Source organism: Phoca vitulina, unplaced genomic scaffold, assembly GCF_004348235.1.
Source record: "Phoca vitulina isolate PV1807 unplaced genomic scaffold, GSC_HSeal_1.0 scaffold89, whole genome shotgun sequence".
Lineage (NCBI taxonomy): Eukaryota > Metazoa > Chordata > Mammalia > Carnivora > Phocidae > Phoca > Phoca vitulina.
The window spans coordinates 63471-80690 of record NW_022589792.1 but is presented as its reverse complement, the minus strand read 5'-3'; the positions used below and the strand labels follow the sequence as shown (position 1 = coordinate 80690).

Genomic DNA, 17220 nt, shown 5'->3' with positions numbered 1-17220 from the left:
TTCTTTCTTTCTTTCTTTCTTTCTTTCTTTCTTTCTTTCTTTCTTTCCTTTCTTTCTTTCTTTTCTCTTTCTTTCTTTCTCTTTCTATAATAGCCTAATAGCTATCCTAATAGATGTGCATGCTACTGTACTTAATAGCATCTGGCTTTGCTCTTTATCTGGATGTCTTTGGTCCTAAGGCAGCTAGCCTATGTGCCTGCTCTGAACCCCTGCTTCCTGAGATCTGGACCCTCCATCTCCGTCCCCAGAAGTTGTCTTAGAGGCCAGCCCAGACCTGACTCAGGCATGGCCTCCTTTTTCCTTCCCCTGCTACAGCAGTGGTCCCTTTCCTGGTGCCGTTCACCCTCAACTTCACCATAACCAACCTGCACTACGAACAGGACATGCAGCGTCCAGGCTCTTGGAAATTCACCTCCATGGAGAGGATCCTGCAGGGTCTGGTGAGAGCCCTGTCCACCGGTGCCAGCCCCGCCCACCTCACTTCTGCCCCTGCCCATATCACCTTTACCCCATTCACTTCACCAATACCCCAGCTCCCCCTGGCCTCCCTCAGGGGTTCCTTCTCACCTCCCCTCTCCTTTCTCATAGCTCAAACCCCTGTTCAAGAACAGCAGTCTGGGATTCCTCTATTCAGGCTGCAGACTAGCCTCGCTCAGGTGAGACTCTCCCCAAGAACACAGCCCAACAGGTGTATGGGACCCTCATCTATGGGCTCCCTGACTTTGTCCATCCTTGGGACAGCTACCACCACGGATACTGCCCATCATTATCACCAATAACAACCCCAGCAGCTAGCAATTCCTAAGATCCGAGGCAATGTGCTAGTACCTTACATTTCATCCTATCAGCCCTCATGACAGCCTCAAGAAGCAGGAACCGAAGGTGCGACGGGCTCAGAGGGATTGAGTAGCTTGTGCAGATCACAGAGCAACCCTGCATTGTGGGTTCTAGAGCCAAACTCCTAGCTCTCAAGCAGCGCTGCCTCCTCTGCCTCATTATGAGCTTGCAGCATGTGGAAATTACCGATCTGGCAACCTCTAAGAGGGAAGAACCTAAGAGGGAAGGAAAGCAGGCACACTGTTACACAGAGAATCCTAGATGGGTCAGACTCATGGAAGGAGGCCTGACTTGCCCTGGGATGGCTCAGGGTTGGGGAGGACGCCATCCCTTGGGTGCAGCTGGGGGGTTGGGGGCAGGTCGTTGACACTGCTCCACACCTGGCATTCACACCTCCCACATCTTTCAGAATCTCTAGGTCTGGTTCTCCTCACATTCCCGTTTTATCACAGGCATCTACCTCCAGCTCCCCTTCCTTCTGGAAGAAGAGCTGTTGTAGGAGCTTAGTGGCTAAGAGCCTCAGGGAAGCCAGAGCAGAGTTCAAATACTAGCTCTACCATTTACTGAGATCCTGGGCAGGTGCCTGAACCTTGCTGTGCCCTGTTACTCCATGTGTTATATATCATATATTAGGCCCATACATAATATATGCACACTAAGGTATATGTGTATATGGAGAGAGAGATTTGACCCTTGGATAGTGTGGGTTTGAACTGCATGGGTCCATGTATACATGGATTTTGTTTTGCTCAACACAGTACAGTGCTCTAAATGTATTTTCTCTTATGATTCTCTTAACATCTTTTCTCTATATTAGTTTATTGTAAGAATGCAGTATATAATGCCTATACCATAAAAAATATGTTAATTGACTGTGTTATCAGTAAGGCTTCTGGTCAACAACAGTCTATTAGTAGTTAAGTTTTGGGGGAGTCAAAAGTTATATGCAGATTTTCAACTGCATTGGGTGTCTGTACCCCTAACCTCCATGTTGTTCAAATGTCAACTCTGTATATACAAATATGCACACACATATATATATAGAGAGAGAGAGGAAAAGAATAGGTATAATTCTATAGTATATCTGTTATATCTATTCCTAATATATTTTATTATACCTATATATATAATATATATAACTATAATATATATACCTATATATAATATGTATATTATATATATAGGTATAATAAGTATAATATATAATTATACCTATACTTTATACATAGATATATATTACATATATGTTCTATATAGACATAATAGGTATAATATGTTATATATAGGTATAATATCTAATATATATGATGTATATAGGTATAATTCCTAATATATTATATAATATATATATTACCTAAGTATAGATAATATGAGATATAGGTATAATATATAATTATACCTGTACTTTATATACAGGTTTATGTTATATATATGATATATAGGTATAATAAGTATATTATGTATAGGTATAATATCTTTTATATATAGTATATATAGATATAATCCTTAATATATATGATCTATTATATATATTTAGTATAGATACAAAAGGTATAACATATAATACAATAATAAATAAAATATAAAATAAATATGTAACAAACATATATCATACACTTACATGTTAAATAGATCATTATATTATATTTATATTATGTATAATTGCATTGCATCTGATATACAGTGTGATGGGTATAATAACAACTGTGGGAGTTGAGCAATACAGCCCATAGGGATGCTCTGAGGGTTAAGTGATAATGATCATGAGTACAAAGTGCTGGGCCTGCTTCATACTCAGAATTTAACAAGAGGTGATTGTTATTATAAGAGACATTCTATCCATGGCCCTGGAGTGTGGGAGCAGCTTTCTATCCATATCTCTCAGTAGTATATGGCTGGGTGGGCAGGTAGGTGGGTCAGTGTCTTGAGGCTGGAGGTGATGCTGAAACATGGACAGGTCACACTTTCAGACAGACCCACCCAAAGGGCATGTGTGTCTCTCTGGCCATTTAGTCTCTTGAGTCTTTAGAAATGCCCCAGCCCTGCATCCAGACTGAGTGACGTTAGCTTTTTAATCTCACTGTTTGAAAACCCCAACTCTCTGCGGGAAAATGTCACCAACCCATGCTGTGGTCACTGTTCTGGGGCCATCGCCACCCGTTGCAGCATGACCCCAGGCACCTTGTTGTGCCCATCAAGACCTGTGACAGGATGTGGCTGTTGTGGCTTCAGCTGGCACCTTCCAGGATTGCTCACCCCATCAACAGAACCCTCTGTGTATCTGCCACACACACAGGGCTTTCAGAGGCTACCCTACCAGGCATGCAGGAGGCTTCAGGCCTGTGGTGTGCTAATTGTTTATGGAGGGCATCTCCCTGATGGCGGCAGCTTGTGTTAACTAGGGTTTCCCAAGTTTCTGCCTTAGGGGCTGGCAAGGGGAGAGAGGGAAGGACCAACAGAGAGAGAGAGAGAGTTAGACTATGTGGTGATTCTTACCCAGGCCTGAGAAGGATGGGGCAGCCACCAGAGTGGATGCCATGTGTGTGCATCGCCCCGACCCTGAAGGCCCTGGACTGGACAGAGAGCAGCTGTATTGGGAGCTGAGCCAGCTGACCCATGGCATTGCCCTGCTGGGCCACTACACCCTGGACAGGAACAGTCTCTGTGTCAATGGTGAGCAACCGTGATGTGGTCAGAGTCTTTTTCCCCCTCACTGTGCAGCCTCTGCCCTCTGGCTTGAGAATGTATGCCCCGTCCAGCCCCTAGGGGCTTGGCCCTGTGCACTGGATGTGCTGATTCATGGTCTCCTCTTCATCTTGGACTGACTTCACCCTCAGAGCCTTCCTTCCTAATGGGTGGTGATGGAGAACCCCCTCCACTGCACCAGTGTAGCCCTGCTTCCTGTTTGGTCCTCCGCCTCTCCCTAACCCTTACCCACAATCTTCCCTCCCTCTCCCTACAGGTTTCACCCATCAGAGCTCTGCACCCATCACCAACAGTGAGTATTCAACTATGACCCAGGGCCCCTCAACACACAGGGCAGACAAAGCGCTGATGCCTCCTCATGCCTGCTTATGTCGTCTCCAGGAGGGATGGATCTCCTGGAGGCCACAAGTTATTTACTCTCTTCTCTGCCCCAGTTCCAGAGGGAATCTCAGCTCAAGTCCCATATGCAGCAAGCCTAATAAATAGTCTGTCTTGTTGGCATTTCTGCTATGTGATTGTCTTTCTGCTTTCACTGATGAGAGCTTTTCCTCAGCTCCAGGGACCTCCACAGAGCACCTGGGAACCTCTGGGATTCCATCCTCCTTCCCCAGCCCCAGCCCCACAGGTAAGTACCAGTCAATGGCACATCTGTTCGAGGGGGCCTGATGAGTGTAAACACATTTGACATTATTCACTCAAGTAAAGATGGAAAGTCATAAATCTAGTGATGATGAGTCAGTCAACAACCTTTATTGAGCACCTACTTTGTGCCAGGCCCTGGGGAATATAGCAGGGAACACAAAACAAAAAAAATCATTGCCTTCATAAAGCTTATATTCTTATGATAATGATGATGATGGTGATGTTGATGATGATGATGATGGTAATGGTGATGATGATGGTGATGGTGATGATGATGGTGGTGATGGTGACAATGATGGTGATGGTGACAATGGTGATGGTAATGGTGGTGGTGGTGGTGATGATGGTGGTGGCGGTGATGATGGTGATGATGGTGATGGTGGTGATGGTGGTGGTGATGATGATGGTGGTGGTGATGGTGACAGTGATGGTGATGGTGATGATGGTGGTGATGGTGACGATGATGGTGGTGATGGTGACGATGATGATGATGGTGATAATGGTGGTGGTAATGGTGATGGTGGTGGTGATGATGATGGTGATGGTGATGATGGTGGTGGTGGTGGTGATGATGATGGTGGTGGTGGTGATGGTGACAGTGGTGGTGATGGTGACAGTGGTGGTGATGGTGATGATGGTGGTGATGATGCTGATGGTGGTGATGGTGACGACGATGATGATGGTGATAATGGTGATGGTAATGGTGATGGTGGTGGTGGTGATGATGGTGGTGGTGATGGTGACGATGGTGATGGTGATGGTGGTGATGATGGTGATGATGGTGGTGATGATGGCGGTGGTGATGGTGACAATGATGGTGATGATGGTGATGGTGATGATGTTGGTGATGGTGACAATGATGGTGATGGTGATGATGATGCTGGTGATGGTGGTGGTGGTGGTGATGATAATGATGGTGATGATGATGGTGATGATGGAGGTGATGACAATGATAATGGTGGTGATGGTGGTGGTAATAATGGTGGTGATGGTGGTGGTAATAATGGTGGTGATGGGGGCGCCTGGGTGGCTCAGTCGTTAAGCGTCTGCCTTCGGCTCAGGTCATGATCCCAGGGTCCTGGGATCGAGCCCCGCATCGGACTCCCTGCTCCGCGGGAAGCCTGCTTCTCCCTCTCCCATTCCCCCTGCTTGTATTCCCTCTCTCACTGTGTCTCTCTCTGTCAAATAAATAAATAAAATCTTTAAAAAAAAAATAATGGTGGTGATGGTGATAATGATGATGATAATGGTGATGGTGATGATGATGATGGTGATGTTAGGTCATTTATGCATGGAAGTGTAAATCCACAGGAAGTATGTGGATTTTTCTCAGGATAAGAAGGAATGAAATACACTTTCTTGTAATGTGTGGAAATGCTCCCTTCTTGTCCTTGTTCAAATCTTTAAAGACTGTCAGATTCTGTCTAGGACAAACATATGGTATCTGTGCCATCACTCCCCAATCCTTCATCCATGGCAGACATCACTAAATGGTAACAGCCTCCACTCTTTCTGAGTTCAAAACAGCTCCAGAATCCTTACCAACAAAATACCCTAGGCAGTCGCTACCAATTCAGTTGAAGTTGCCATGGGATTGTGGGACAGAATTCAAGGAAATTAGGTTCCTTGATGTGTGGAAGGCTCTTTGGTTTTCCTGGAAGGCATTCGTGAGTTGGAAGACTCTGCTCAAGCTCAGCTGGGTCATGACTGAGAACAGGCTTGATCCAAGCCTCTTCACACCTCCTCCTGACCAGTGTCCAGGAAAAGTTAGCAGCAAGTTTGGCCTGCACCTTTGGTTTTTCCTGCAGGAGGAGATGTACATTCACAGCTCTTCTGGGGATTCATTGAGGGATCAGACACTTGGAGAAGGGGTGCGCAGGTGGCAGAGGGATAGTCTGCAGATGACCTGATAGAGAAATTCCTCCCTGGGTTTCAGTGGCATTTTCTGGAGTTTGTCTACTGGGTCTGCTTACATAAATAGAGTCATAGACACCCAAAAAACTCCAGATTCTTGCCATTTCCTCCCTCCCCCCATCCTTACAACTCTTAATACTTTCTCTTCCTGTCCTTCTGCAGGTTACACACATCAGGTCCTGACCTCCACCCCCAGCAGTGAGTAGTAATTTGGGCCCTAACGTTGCTCTGCCTTGGGGCCCATCTCTCCTCCTCACTATGTCTACCCCATGTCCCCAGGGACACAAGGGGCCTGGAAAGCTCCAGTCTTTCCCCACCTTCACTCCTGGGATCAGAAAAGACAAGCCTGGCACAGGCCTGAGGAGTGTCTCATGGACCAGTGATGGGCCCCGTTTGGCTGGGGAGGCCCTCCCTCCTGCCATATTTGCCTCACTGTGTTTTCTTCTCTGTTGCACCAGCCTCTACCATCTCCCCAGCAACCTCAGCGACCCCCATTCCTACCTCCACAGGTAAGAGATTCCTCTCTGCCATTCCTCCCCTGCAAATGTCTTGTGCACTTGGCCAGTGGGAGGTATCACATGGAGCATCATGCCCATTCGTTCATTCATTCATTCACTCAAGAAGCATTCAGTTAGCCCTTAATGGATGAAAGGCCCTGGTAATGCAGCAGTGAACAGAATAGAAAGGGCCCTAGTCTTTGATGGGCTTTCAGCAAGAAAGAGAATAAGGACTCGAGTGTACAAATAAGTATTGAATTACAATCAGCATGGTTGTGGGGTGAGTTCTGCAGGTGTGTGTGGGGGTTGCTCTCTCTCTTGAGTACTTGGTTTTCATTTCCAAGAAAGAAGGGAGCAGTATGAGCTACATGTGTACCTGAAAATGCCCTCGTATAGGTCCTGGTTAGGGATTTGGGCAGACTCTGGTTGGGCCAAGGGCTAACTTGCCATTCTTGGCATCTCAGTGGCCCAAGATAAATTTTGATACCACCTAATGACCCTGGTAAGGGTCCTGGATGACCCATCATTACTAACACTGTCTTACTTGAGTCTCTAGTTACTCACCAGCTAGGACCTTCTGAAGGTGTTCTGACCACTGACCACTCAGGCCAGAGTGAGCAGGTCACTGTATGGACCTGCCCTTGGTGTTAAGGTGGATGGGTTAGGAGCACAGACTCTGCGACCACAATGCCCAGGTTTGAACTATGCTCTGCCATTTATAGATTGTGTGACTGCAGGCAAATTATTTAACCATCCTTGGGCTCAGTTTTTACATCTGTAAAATGGGGATAAGAATACTATCTCCCTCTGAAGGGTTTGCCTCAAGGCTTAAATGGGTTAAAATTTAAGTGAAGCACTTAAAACAGGGCCTGACCCATACAAATGCAATGTGTTTCTTCAAATAAATCTTTAAAAATCAATAAATAATTGGATCTCACAGAAATAATTTGGGTTAAAAAAAAACCTTGAGGACAAGTGGATGTCTGTCTGGAATTTTAGCCAACTGGAGGGTCAGAATGTTTGCTTTCTGTGTGATGATGCATTTACCTCCATAGTGTAATTTTCCACACTTATCCCCAGAGTCCCTCACTTAATGCTACTGTCTGGGATCTCCTTCCTATTGAAACTGTCCATCTTGAAGGAAGCCCCTCCCCAGTGCTTGAAGAGACCAATGTGGGATGACCCACACTTAGGCTCACTGGCATCTCCCTCCCGCCCCCCACTGCAGCCACTGGTCCTGCCCTGGTGCTGTTTACTCTCAACTTCACCATCACTAACCTGCACCACCAGGAGGGTATGAGTCACCCTGGTTCCTGGAGGTTCAACAGCACCCAGAGAAACCTACAGCGCCTGGTGAGAGCCCCACCCTCAGCACTCCTGCCTCTCCCACCAATGCAGGCACCACCTACCTGTTCTCTGCCATGCCCACAGAGACCCCACCTACCTCACCTGTGCCTTCCCCCATGCAAGTCCCGCCTACTAGTGCCAGCCCCACCCATCTTATTTCTACCCTGTTCTCCACCCCTCAGACTTTCTACTCACTTCCCTCTCCTTTACAGCTAGGACCCTTGTTCAAGAACACCAGTGTGGGCCCCCTGTACTCAAGCTGCAGACTGACCTTGCTCAGGTGAGTCCTTGCAATCCACGGCCAGGGCTGCCTCAACCAGGTGTTCCCTCTGCTTCCTTCCTGCCTTCTCTGTCCATGTCCTCAGCAGAAGTGGAATTCAGGAGGCACTGGCTCTTCTGATTGTAACCACCCCCCACCCCGCCAACTGTCCCCAGATTCTGCAGAGCCCCTCAGCAGGATGGAGACCCTAGTCTGGTTTTCCTTCTGAATTCCCTCCTGTCTCCCTTTGACCAAAGAGGGCATTTCCTTTAGGTTTTCAGGGATGGAAATCTTAAGACAAGCATGCCTTTTCCACTTGCTTTAATCCAAAATTCTAGCTCTTCACCTGTCTCAAGTAGGAGCTCTCCTGTCCCCATGCCAGGAGCTTGCAGGTTTCAGACTTGCAATTTAATACAAATCCTCCTACCCATTGACTGTGTGCACAGCCCCAGGCTGGCCAGAGGTGGGTGTCATCCTTCTCACTTGCCCTGGCCCCTTCCTGTCCTGCCCTAGGGGTCCCTGGAGCCCTGCCTGGGGACTCCAACTTTTGTTACCCCTACCCACCCACCCCCAGGCCTGAGAAGGATGGGGCAGCCACTGGAGTGGATGCCATCTGCACCCACCGCCCTGACCCTGTGGGCCCTGGGCTGGACAGAGAGCAGCTGTACCAGGAGTTGAGCCAGCTGACCAGTGGCATCACCAGGCTGGGTCCCTACACCCTGGACCCAGACAGTCTCTACATCAATGGTGAGGATTGCCATCTGCATCCACATTTCAACAGGCCCCACGTCCTCCTCTCCATCCCTCCCTTTCACTCATTACTCATCCTCCTCACCCTTTCTCCCTCTACCTGTGCAGGTTACACCCGCCAGACCTGGGCCACCACCCCCAGCAGTGAGTATTCAGAGGCTTCAGAAGTCTCTGAAACACCGTGACTCCCTCTGCAACCTTAGAATGGAAGCGGCCAGGAGCCCACTGCCTGCCCTCTGCACCCCTGCTCCACCCCCAGCCTCAGGGGAACGGGGACCTATACCCATTAAAACTCCAGATGTAGGCGCTGGTCCCTGGCATCCGCAGGATGATGAGGTCCCCACCCCAAGCACTGGTTTGCTCCCAGCTTCTGGGATGACAGAGGGTACCTCAGTGGTGAGGGCCGTGTTGGGCTGTGGGTCTCCTCCGCACGGAGGGGGCTCTGCTGCATCAGGATTCTGCATGAGTTCAGACCTCCATTGGGGGTTCACATTTCCAAGTGCTTTGAGCAGGTCCTTTGTCTGTCTGGAGATGGGGCGGGGGCGGCAAGTAGACTTTGATCCCTTCCAGTGCTTAATCGTCTTCCTTTTAAAGAATCCCAGCTGTGATGGTCCAGTGCCATCTCTCCAGCAGCCAAGTTGCCTGTTCATTGAGGACCTCTCCCTTCCCCTCCTCACTGTCGCTCCCTCTCTTTGCAGGTTACACCTATCCAGCTTCAGCCACCACCCCCAACAGTGAGTATTTCAGACCTCTGTGTGCCTGGGACCGCCACCTTTTCCCTAAAGATAGGAGCTGCTCAACCAGCCAGGTCTTCCCTCCTGTTCCCCCTTTCTGGATGGGAAGGAGTCCAGAGGATGTGCATGGAAGTGTGGGCTGAGCTGGAGGTGACAGGAGCCACCCCTCCCCACAACACAACCGGGGACAATGCTCTGACTCCAGGCTACATGGGGCATAGAGACAGGCACACAGTTTATAACTAGAGCTGCCTCCACTGCCACCATCCCCTTACAGGTGTAAAACACCTTTGATTTCATCCCTTGTGTTCTTTTCCCTCTCCTACTGTGACCTCTGCATCCTTCCCCATGTCTTCTCTGGCTCCATCCCTCAAGCCTGCAAGTAGGAAGGTCCTACCGGTACCAAAATCATTTCTACAAAATCATTCATTCAAGATCACTTCTTCCCTCATTATTGCTTACTTAGCTTCCCCGAGGAAAATCATGCATTTCTGTGGGTTTCAGGGACCATCTAGCTGCTCAGGGTCCAGCTGTTCAGAATCCTAATCCTGAGTCCAGCCCAGTCCACACAGCAGCTCTTGGCCCTTGGTCCACCCACCTCCTTGACATCACCCAACCCCTTGGTCTCTGACCCTGAAGTCACCATCTTCTCCCAAACTCGCTCCTTTCCCTTATCACCAAAGGCAAGTACACAGGTGCCAAACTTGACCCTCCCTCTCACTCACCTCCCACATAATCCATCACCAAATCATTTCTTCTCCCTTCATAATATCTTGTAAGTCCTTTCTCTGTCTCTGTGTCATTCAGCCTTTATTCAGGCCACTGGCATTTTTTGCTAGGACTGGTGCAGTAGCCTCTACTCTGGTCTCCTACAGTCCTCTGCACAGCAGCCGCCAACAGCCCTCCCAGTGTACCTCTGTTCACATAATTCCTGTCTTGTTGGCACTCTTTGGATGACTCCACCTTATCTACAAGTCATGTCCAAACCCCTGAGCCGTATAGTTACTGCCCCCCTTTCAGGGCTCAGAGGGCCCCTCCAGTCTCATGTCTATACTTCCACAGGGCAATAATGAAAACATTCAAGTCCCTTGAGTGCAACTGCTCTGTCCTCCTGTCAGGCTCATACCCAGACTGATTCTTCTGCTTGAGCACTCTTCCACTTTCTCAGCCCCTGTTCACCTATAACTCTTGTTCATGCTTTTGGTCACACCTGAAATGATGCTTCCTCCTGGAAGCTGTCCTCAGTCATTGGTTGGGTGCCTCCCTGGAACTGCACAGCCTCCCGGCTCCTCTGCAGCGTAGCAGTCTGACTACTCTCCTGGCCACAATATTAGGAGACTATGCCCTATTCACCCTTGGACCCACAGAGCCCAGCACAGAGCCTCGCACACATTAGACGCCCAATATACACTGGCTGAATGAATGAGCAAAAGTTCCCAATGTCTCAAAAATCCTATAACATTCTCTCCTTCAGCTTCTGCAGTCCATGGCTGTACTTAGACCCATTGCTGGGTGCTCCACTGTTAGAGCTCCAGGCAACCTTGGTCCTTACTAGGGTCCAAACTGGACATTTTTCTCTTCTTCCCCCACTACAGCCACTGGCCCCACTCTGGTGTCCTTCACCCTGAACTTTACCATCACCAACCTGCACTACACTGAAGACATGGGGCACCCATCTTCTTCCAAGTTCAATTCCACTGAGAGGATCCTCCAGCACTGGGTGAGAGCCCCTCAATGACCACCATCAGCCCCACCACACACCTGCTTGTGTAGTCCTTCAGCCCTTCTGCTCACCGCCCTCTCTTTCTCCACCAGCTCAGGCTTTTGTTCAGTAAGACCAGTGTCGGCCCCCTCTACGCTGGCTGCAGACTGGCCTCGCTCAGGTGAGACCCCCAGATGGAGGGATGCTTGGGTCCGGTGGACCCTCACGTATTGGCCAGCAGGGCTCAGCTCCTGGGCATGCCTTTGGCACTGCTGGCCTCCGGCACCCACCATAACACCTTCATGTGTTCGTGCCCAGATGGTGGGAATGCTCAATCCTTAGAAATGAGGCGTCGTGTTTATACTTAAGGAATCCAGATGATCGTTTGTTTTAGATGAAAGTTTTCCTCTTAGAAGAACAACTATATCTTGTCTTCATATTCCAGTTAAAGTGTTTTCTGTTCTTAGTTGTAAGGGGGTTGTCTCAGACAAGAGACACTTATGAAAGCCCCTCTGGGCTTGAGCCAGCCCTTTCTGTACCCTCTCAGCCTCCTGCCTTCTACTCTCTCTTGCTTTCCAAATCCAGAAGGACCCCTCCTCAGTATTGCACATCCCCGTGTCCTTCCTTCCCCAGGCTTGAGAAGGGTGAAGCCGCCACTGGAGTGGACATCACCTGCACCATCCACTCTGGTCCTGCAGGCCCCAGGCTGGACAAAGAGCAGCTGTACTGGGAGCTGAGCCGTGAGACCTATGGCATCACCCAGCTGGGGTCCTTCACCCTGGACAGGGACAGCCTCTACATCAATGGTGAGGGGCTGTGCTCCAGGCAGGGTCTGTCTCCTGGCCAGAGTTTTGTGTTTCTCCAAAAGGAGCTGTGGTACATCTCCTTCTCTAATCTCGGTTCAGTCTTCATTCTGATGATGTAACCATGGGCTCCAGCCACCTACAATCTCCTTGCCTGGATACCTCCTCCCTGAGCATCCCTCCACTCCCTCATCCCCTCTACTTTTCCTACAAAGGTGCCTAAATCCTGCCTTTCCCTTAATCCCTTATGCTCACCCTGACTCTTGCTCATCTCCTCTGGCCTTCTCTCCACAGGTTATAACTATGGAGCCGTAGCCCCGACTACCACTAGTGAGTATTCCTGGCCCGGTTTCCTGGGTGCCGTCCCCACTCTGTTCTCCTTTACCTCCTGTCCTTGGTGAGGAAAACACGTGGAAGGGCCCCTCACTCATCCCTTCTCTCCCTGGGTTCTGGTGGAGAGCCCCATCCCAGGGCAAGAGCATCTCACATACAGGTCTGTCCTCCCACCATTCTGACCCTCACGTGGTTATCACCCAGATTCTCCTAAAACCCTGCCCTGGTACTCTTCTCTTATCCTTTTACTCACCCCTCTGTTTGTTGTTCTGAGGGTGTCTCAACATCAGTGTTGCACCAATTGTTGGGTTTTCAGCGAACACATATTGAAGCTGGCCGCCTCCTGGGCATCGTGCTATGTTACATACTGTCTTAGTCAGCTCTGGCAGCCACAGGCTGAGTGGCTCAGATGACAGAAATGTATTTTCTCACAGTGCTGGAGGCTGAAAGTCCAGATCAAGGGGCCAGCAGGGTTGGTTGCTCTGAAGAGTCTGTCCTTGCGTCCAGGTGGCACCCTCTTGCTGCCTCTTGGCATGGTCAATCCTTTGCACACACGAAGTGTGTCCTTATCTCCTTTTCTTATACCAACAGCACCCAGATTGGATTAGGGCCCACTCCAAAAGCCTCATTTTAACTCAGTTACCTCTCTAAAGGCCCTGTCTCCAAATGCAATCACCTACTGAAGTACTAGGGATTAGAGCTTCTTGAATTTTGATGTGTGTGTGCAGGGAGGGAGGGAGACACAATTCATCCAAAACCACATGCACTTTATCCTTTTGTTCTCAGTACAACCACGTGACTTATTTCCATTTTACAGATGAGTACACTCAGGCTTGGAGAGGCTGCCAAGCCACACAGCAAATAAATAATAGAACCAAGAGTTCCTGTGACTCTGAAAACTCACAGTCTCACTCATCCATCAGTTAATTTCTTTAAAAAGACATGCTGATTTTGGGTGTACACCTGTTGTGTTCAAGTTCATCCCCAGCAAACCCTGGAATGAGGACCTTGTAGCTTTTTCAAGAATTAATTGCCCTTGCATTAGAGGTGTGTTTTTGCAACCCTCTCAAACTCTCTTCCTGGGTCCATCTCTGTTCTTTTACACCACAGCATCCTCCCTCACTCCTTCCAACATTAGCAGGATTCCAGGCTCTTCAGATCCAATGACAACCATCTTTTCCCAAATGATAGGAGGAAAAATAAGTTAGTCAGTCCCATTGACTGTGTTTTGTTGATCAGTATCCAGTCCTTAGAGTAGTTCCAGAAGCATTATAGGATCAATTCAATGTACATGGATGGAAGGCAAGATGGATGGGTAGATGGAAGGAAGGAAGGAACGAAGGAACGAAGGAAGGAAGGAAGGAAGGAAGGAAGGAAGAAGTGATGAATGAAAGGAGTAACAGAGGATGGATGGGCAGATGGAAGGAAGAAAAGATGAATGGAGGGGGAGAAAGAGAGAGGAAAGATGTCTAAATAGATAGAAGGAATAGATATGGAAGAAAGGAAAGATGGATGGATAGATGGAAGAAAAGAAAAGGTGGAGGAAGGAAGCAAGGAAAGGTGGATAGAAGGAAGAAAATGAGGATAGAAGGAAGGACAGACAGAAGGATGCATAGAAAGAGGTATGAATGGGAAGAGGGAAGGAAAAGAAGAAGTGAGAAAGGAAGGAATGATGTATGCAAGGTTGGTGAATGGATGGATAGATGTGATGGGTACATGGATGGATGGATGAATGATTGGGAGGGTGGGTGGATGGATGGAGACATGGAGGACAGATGGTTGGAGAGATAGATGGGTGGATAGACAGATGATAGAAGAAAGGAAAGAAGGGATTGAGAGAGGTAGAAGAAAAGATGGACAGATGGAAGGAAAGATTGAAGGAAAAAGGATGAATGCATGGATGAATAGAAAGAAAGATGGAAAGAAAGAAAGAATAGAAGGAAAGAAGGAAGGACAGAAGGAAGGATAGACAGAAGGGAGCTTGGAAGGAGTAGTGAACAGAAGGGAGGAAGAAAAGAGGGGAAGTAAGTTTTTCTTCCAGAGGTTTGTCCTGAATAGTTAACCCTGTGCTGCTCACTGCTTATCTATTCTAGAGTCAGGCCACGGGGCCTCTGGTCCATTTATTATACTTCTCCTGGGGCCTACACAGGTCACCCCAACCATTGAACACTGAGCCAGCTGCATGTGTCTAAGCAAGAGCATGTGTCTTCAGGGGCGCCTGGGTGGCTCAGTCGTTAAGCGTCTGCCTTTGGCTCAGGTCATGATCCCAGGGTCCTGGGTTCGAGCCCTACATCAGGCTCCCTGCTCAGCAGGAAGCCTGCTTCTCCCTCTCCCACTCCCCCTGCTTGTGTTCCCTCTCTCGCTGTGTCTCTCTCTGTCAAATAAATAAATAAATAAAAATCTTAAAAAAAAAAAAAAAAGAGCATGTATCTTCACAGGGGAAGTCATGAGCAAGGACTCTGGGATTGGAGAACTTGGGTCCAAACCCAGACTCTCCCTCTCCTGTCATGTAACCCTGGGCAGAAGACTATTTCTGTACTGTGGTTCCTCCTTTGTTTAGTGTGGATGATTCTAGCACCCAGGTCATATTTATCCAGGTAAAAAGCTCCATGTATAGTGAGTGATCAGAAAGTATTTGATTATTTGTTTTATATAATGAACACTTATATCGTGTTTACTCTGTGCCCAGCCCTGTGCTTAAGCACTTTACAGAATTTGACTTGTTCAAACCTCATTACAGCTTTTGAAGTAGTAATAATTATTATCTTACAGATGAATAAATCAAGGCGCAGAGAGATTGGTTGCAGCTCCTAGCTGGCTTTTTTTTTTTTTTTAAATGCAATGCATAGAAGATTGGCATACCTGGGTGTAAGAGAGAGACAGAGAGAAAAAAAAAGAGAGAAAACGAGAGACAGAGGCACAGAGAGATAAAGAGATAGAGATGGGGGAGCAGAGAGAATATGGAGGACCATGTCTGGGGTTTTTCCTGGCTCCACATCAGTGTGGTAAGTCGGAGCCTTTCCTTCCCAGACAGAACAAAACCACTAGTGTTTCACAGAGCCCTCCACTCCTGCACCTGGGTGGGAATACCATCTCCAGCCCCCAAATCATTAAGCCTGCCCTTATTTGCTGCTGGAAGTATCTCCATTAACAAGCAACCCCCAGATTTATCTGGAGGAGGACGAGAGGCCCTTGGAAGCCCCACGGTGGGTGGATATTGGGTGCCCTGACCTTCCCACAAGCCTTGGCTCTCCCTGCACCTGTCACAGCTCAGGAGGTCAGTGAGGAGCCGTTCACGCTGAACTTCACCATCGACAACCTGCGCTACTCAGCAGATATGGGCCACCCCGGCTCCCTCAAGTTCAACATCACAGACAGCCTCATGCAGCACCTGGTGAGAGGCCAGCTTCCCCATCCCCACCTCCATGACCCCTCCTCTGGGCTGTCGCCAGCTGTGATCACACTGGCCCTCTCCTTCCTCTCCAGCTCGGCCCATTGTTCCAGAGGAGCAGCCTAGGGGCCCGATATGCAGGCTGCAAGGTCACCTCACTAAGGTGAGAACCCCTCCACCCACCCACCATGGCCCATCACCAAAGGACAGGACTTCTGACTATGGGGGGCCACTCCCAGCTGTGGCAGACTGTCTTAGAGGGTCCTTTTTGGCATCCATGTCTTTATGTTACATTATTGTTATAATTGTGACAAAATACGTATAGACATAAAATTAGCCATTTCACCATTTTAAAGTATCCATTTCAGTGGCATCTGTTACATGCACGATGCTATGAACCCATCACCACTAGTAGTTCTGAAACTCTTCATCACTCAGGCAATTACTTGCACTTTTCTGGGTTGGTATGCGTTCTGTAGGTGTCTACAAAGCACTTTTCCATCTGTGTTTTCCATTCCACTGTCACTGGTGGTGCAGATCCTCTGAGGCAGGTGGTGGGTACCAGAGTGACAGCACAGGCATTGCCCCTGCACTCATCTAGTGGAGAAAGCAGAAACTAAGCAGGAGAATAAATATCTAAAAGGGTTTCAAATATAGTAAGGTGATGGGAAGAAGAAGTGCATAGAGACGGGAAAGCAGCTTTACCCAGGGCACAGGACAGTGTGTCTGTGGAGGTGATTTCTGAGCGGTATCGCAGTTGGAAAAGAAGGATTTGGCCATGAAAACTGTTCCAGGCAGAGGAAACAGCATGGGCAAAGGTCCTGAGGTAGGAATGAGCTTGGCATGTTCAGTGAACAGCAAGGAGGCCGGTGTGGCTGGAGCAGAGAGAGAGGGTCAGAGAGAAAGGAAGTGCATTTCCAGATAGCAACAAGGTCTACACTATGCAGAATCTTGGCGGGAATTGATTTTTTTTTTAATTGTGGTAAAAGATGCCATAACAGAAAATTTACCATCTGAACCATTTTTAAGTGTCCGGTTCAGTAGTGTTAAGTATATTCACATTGTTGTGCAACCAATCTCCAGAACTTGCACAAACTGAAACTCTGTATCCATCAAACAATAGCTTCCCACTTCCCTCTACCCCCAGATATTAGCAATCGCCATTCTACTTTCTGTCTCCATGAATTTGATCACTCTGGGTACCTCATTACAAATGAAATCATACGGTATTTGTCTTTTTGTGTCTGTCTTATTTCACTGATCATAGTGTCCTCAAGGTCCATCCACATTGTGGCAGGTGTCAGG

At 48.3% G+C, this 17220-nt stretch overlaps 1 protein-coding gene across 1 annotated transcript in view; it reads left to right on the top strand.

The window, feature by feature from the left end:
• The window catches only part of MUC16 (mucin 16, cell surface associated), a 45362-nt gene that overhangs the window by 14034 nt on the left and 14108 nt on the right, over positions 1–17220 (top strand). The window contains exons 10-24 of the mRNA XM_032395950.1: positions 316–440; positions 589–656; positions 3338–3510; positions 3800–3835; positions 7825–7949; positions 8156–8223; positions 8777–8949; positions 9061–9096; positions 9651–9686; positions 11282–11406; positions 11502–11569; positions 12022–12194; positions 12486–12521; positions 15794–15918; positions 16011–16078. Coding sequence (XP_032251841.1) covers positions 316–440; positions 589–656; positions 3338–3510; positions 3800–3835; positions 7825–7949; positions 8156–8223; positions 8777–8949; positions 9061–9096; positions 9651–9686; positions 11282–11406; positions 11502–11569; positions 12022–12194; positions 12486–12521; positions 15794–15918; positions 16011–16078 — 1435 coding nt within the window. The remainder of the gene's footprint in view (positions 1–315; positions 441–588; positions 657–3337; positions 3511–3799; positions 3836–7824; positions 7950–8155; positions 8224–8776; positions 8950–9060; positions 9097–9650; positions 9687–11281; positions 11407–11501; positions 11570–12021; positions 12195–12485; positions 12522–15793; positions 15919–16010; positions 16079–17220) is intronic.